Source organism: Sinocyclocheilus anshuiensis, unplaced genomic scaffold, assembly GCF_001515605.1.
Source record: "Sinocyclocheilus anshuiensis isolate Anshui unplaced genomic scaffold, SAMN03320099.WGS_v1.1 scaffold373, whole genome shotgun sequence".
In the NCBI taxonomy this organism is placed as follows: domain Eukaryota; kingdom Metazoa; phylum Chordata; class Actinopteri; order Cypriniformes; family Cyprinidae; genus Sinocyclocheilus; species Sinocyclocheilus anshuiensis.
Window position 1 is genome coordinate 1,089,482 of NW_015537962.1, and position 4,514 is coordinate 1,093,995.

Sequence of the window (4,514 nt, forward strand, 5' to 3'; positions counted from 1 at the left end):
AGTTTTTCACTATATGGTAAGGAAACTTAGATGCATTTTTATAATCTTTTTCGTATGGAAATATAATCATGTCTGCTGTGTCATAGGGACTTCTGTGAATGTCCTTTAACTGTTTTTAAACTGTAAATTATTAGAAATTTTTAGAAAAAAAAAACAAATTTGACAGTATTTTACCATAAAATTACACATAATGCAATGTTAAACCATTTACAGTTTTCACTGTATATGATAACTTATTTGCATCTTTATAGCATTTTATGTAAAAATTACAAACATTTTTTAAAAGTGTAGACATGGGTTGGGCCCATCTTAACTTTACATCTGTGGGATTTATTCTTCACCCATTTTGTTATCTGGCAAGTGAAGTTTAACAGTACAATCAATTAGAAAATGACTTCTCAACAAGCTCAACAATTTGAGGTATCAGTTATGTACAGTGCACAGCATAAATGAGTACACCCCCTCTAAAACTTAACAAATTCAGCAATTACTCTTTACTTAGAAGACATGTTAGGGTTCTTTGGAGATGTAATGTTCCAACAAGCCTGCTTGATCAATTACCAAAGAAGAATGCCCAAATTATTCAGCAAAATAAGATTTTCTTATCAAAGTTATACAATGTTGTGTTGCAAAAATGAGTACACCCTCCTGAAAGTTACTTAAAAAAAAAAAAAAAAAGTGTATAGGTTTAAGGCTATTTTTGATCAACAGGTAAATATGTTGAACCAAAACTTTTAAAGACAAGTAATTTCCTGACAAATAAAAGTGTTATATAGCCCACTGAATCATACTCAGACTCAGACTCAGACAGCAGTGGAACCATTTGGGAAAGAACTGCCAGGTGACTTATTTCTTAGCATAAAAGAGGACAATGGTACAAGAGGAAAACCAAATTATTGTTTTAAGTGTGAAAATCTAGCAGAAGTAGCACCAACATTCAAAAACAATGGACTTGTGATAAGGCTCCTGAAATAATCAGGTCTTCACTTTAAGTTTTCATTTAGTGATGAGTGGGTTTTTGCTAGAAAAAGAGCCAGAGAAATAACATTCAAGTGTCTCAGAGCCGGCAAAAGCTGTGAAAAGAGACACTTTATCTCACAGAGTATGACGCAGCCTGCATCATTAGACTGCTCAATGATGCTCAAAATCTACTCAAATTATGTTCTTCATTGCAAAAGGAATGTGCATACTTGAGAACAAGCATTTCATAAACACGACTTACAGCTGTTAAAGGGTTTTCTGCCCAGCTACAGCCTCCATAGTGAGGTGACATGCTTCCCCCTACAGCTCAACGAAGGCATTTTCAGCTCCAGCATACACACTTTGATTCTCCCTCCCTGACGCTGCCTTTCACACAAACACACACATTCATAAATCTGAGATTGTTAAGTGTGTTATGATGTAATTGAATTCATACCACACCATAAGCGACTGTACAAACTGGCGCAATAAAGAAACTGTGGTAACACTTTACTTGAAGGGGTGTGCATAAGACTGACATGACACCTTCATAATCATGACATGACACATGTCATGAATATGAAGGAGGTTTTATGCATGTTTATGTCAAATGTCATTAAGTGTCATTCGCTCAGTTATGTCATTTTTAATGCAAATATGACATTATTTGACCTAACCCTAACCTAACCCTACCCCTACCCTTACCCCTAACCATAGCCCATAACAAAGACATCTCAAACAATGTCATCTTTGCATTAAAAATTACATAACTGAGCGAATGACACTTAATGACAGTTGTCATAAACATGCATAAAAAACCTTCATATTCATGACATGAATCAGCCCACATTAGAGAGAAATAAGACGCATTTATCACAAAGCGCACCACAGAGATTGCGAGTCGAGTAGTAGCATTAAAGATTCAAACGGGGACCGGGCTAAATGAATGTTGTTGTCTTGGACAGTTTTGTTTTATAAGAGTTTCATCATTTTGTGGGTTTCCTGTTTTCTCTGTTCTCTCAATAGGCCAGACCTAAATAAACGTGGCATCAGCCAATCACAGTTTGACGCTGAATGCAGAAGTATTCTCTTGGGAAAGTCGCACATACTTTATGGAACGGCATCTAAAAGATTGTTTGCATGTGTTATTAGCAGCGTTTGATAATGCAAGCATCACACAAATATTATTGCTCAAACATAGGGTTGGGATTTGAACTAACTTCTAACCCAATCATTTATTAATTATTCAAATTAAAGTATTAAAATTGAGTGCACAATAGCACCATTTGTGCAACAGCCTAGGGTTATCATTAACTAAAAATATATTTTAAAAAAATTATTAATTGAAATAAAGCTTAAATTAAATAAAACCTATTAGATGCAAATAGTTAAACTAAACCAAACTTTACAGTATTAAACATTGTAAACATAATATATTTTAGCTGAAATAAAATATCGGTAAATCAATATTATACATAAAAATTAAACTAAACAGAACTTAACTGTACTTTTAAGTTTAACTTTGTAACTGAAATAAGTTTGATACAAGTTGAATAATCTAAATTACTAACTGGAAATAAATTAAAACTGAACTAAAACTAAAACTGGAATAAAAATAAATTAAATCCAAATAGCAATTAAATAATGAAATATAAATATTACATGGCAAAATTTCACCAAACAAAGCGAAATTGCACAAAGCAGAATTTCACAGTATTTTAACTTTACAAAGTTTTGTTAATTGAAATAAAGCTGAAATAAAATAAAATATCAATGTTCTAGTAAAAATAATTAACTAAAAAATGTTTTTTAGGTTTGCTGCAACTGTGGTTTTAAGTTTACCTTAGTAACTAAAATAAGTTTAAGTTCAATCATCAAAATTACTAACTGGAAATAAATAAACTAAAACTGAAATAAATAAATCTAAATAGCAGTGAAATAATGAAATATAAATATTACATGACAAAATTAAGCTAAACAACTTTACAATATAAAAAAAAAAATTGTTAATTGAAAATGCTGAAATAAAATAAAATATGAATATAATTAAAAATTTAACTAAACAAAATAATTTAACTTGGTAACTGAAATAAGTTTAAACTCAATCACCAAACTTACACAAAGTACACAAAAAAAGACAAAAACATGACAAAACAAAAATACTAAAAATTAAACAACAAAAACAGAAAATCTAAAAACAAAATTCATAATATTAATAAAAACTATATTAGTATACTGTTTAAATAATACTAAAGTAGCACTGCTACAGACATGAATGATACCTCAAATCATGCATCTTTGTGATAAGGTGCACTGTTATTCATCAAAGAGCTCACTTTTTGCCTTGAACATGCTAAAACATGCAAAAAAAATCCCTTAAAGTTACATTGCAGGATAGAACAGAGTCATACAGTATCAACAGACCATAATACTGTGGGCTCTTTTGAATTAGTAAGAAACGATCCAAAACACCCTAGCAATGCCATGGCAACCAATGACAAAACTGTAGCATCACGGAGGTGAGTTTTGCATAGGCAAGATCCACTAATAAAAAAAGCATTGCTTTTGACAAAAGATTAAAATAAATGTACTTTATTGAGATAAACAACAATAATACAACAAATATACGCCAAGCGTGAAATCTTTTGCTGAGCTGGATTACAATTGCAAATTGTTTACAATTTTCCCTCAGCAATTCTGTCTTTTACCTTCTCCTCTATATTTGTGAAGTACTTCATTTGGGCCAGGAGCTCTTTGGCGGTCAGCAGATCCCCTGTGAAAAGAGACTCGTGAGGCAAACACAAAAACAGCTATTTTCCACTCGCAAGCCATGGAAATGTGCATGCAACCGGCTTTGGAGCTGAATTTCTGTCAAATTTGGGAGGTCGTGAGGAGGAGAAAGAGAGAAAAATACCTTTGTTCAGGGATGAATTCATCCGTTCAGTCAAGTCTTTCAGTTTCTCTGTTGAAAGGAAGTAAAATACAGTACATGAACAGCACAACCAGAGTGACTTAGCAGCGAAAACATAAAACCACAGGGCCTTGAACTTTCTGATGGAATGAATCTAGGGCCACAAACGGTCACATAAATAAGCTGCGAGCGGCATGAGTGGGCGCAGAGCAATATTTCAACAATCACTTCCGGTTGGAGCTTTTCTTTCTGGCCTACACACCTCGCACAGACCGCCCGATAGCGCTGACCTCGTCTTGGCTCCACGTCTCTGCGAGTCTCTCGTTGATCTCCATTACCTCTAGGAGAAACGTGGGGTCTGCGGTGGCGCCCGTACCTTCCTCCAGCAAAACCCCTCGCAGCTCCAGCTACAGCAGAACATGCAGGTTACGCAGGGTAAAGCGCTACTGAAACAGCACTGTGGCCTTTTGGCAGCAGTTATAACAGACTACAATATAACATTCAGTAGTCATAGATCAGATAAAGTGCCTGTTTTTCAGTTAGCGCCCACAGATGAACTGAACCTATTTTTCTGTAAGAAGTGTATAGAAAATGTTGAAGTGTAAAATACTGAAAATTTCAACGGTTGATATAATAAGTGGTA

General features: G+C 33.9%; 1 protein-coding gene across 1 annotated transcript in view; it reads right to left on the reverse strand.

The window, feature by feature from the left end:
- Nucleotides 1-3,564: 3,564 nt before the first annotated feature.
- The window catches only part of LOC107667639 (iron-sulfur cluster co-chaperone protein HscB, mitochondrial-like), a 10,173-nt gene continuing 9,223 nt past the window's right edge, over nt 3,565-4,514 (reverse strand). The window contains exons 4-6 of the mRNA XM_016459367.1: nt 4,134-4,278; nt 3,875-3,922; nt 3,565-3,733 (exon numbers count right to left, since the gene is read on the reverse strand). Coding sequence (XP_016314853.1) covers nt 3,636-3,733; nt 3,875-3,922; nt 4,134-4,278 — 291 coding nt within the window. The 3' untranslated portion in view covers nt 3,565-3,635. The remainder of the gene's footprint in view (nt 3,734-3,874; nt 3,923-4,133; nt 4,279-4,514) is intronic.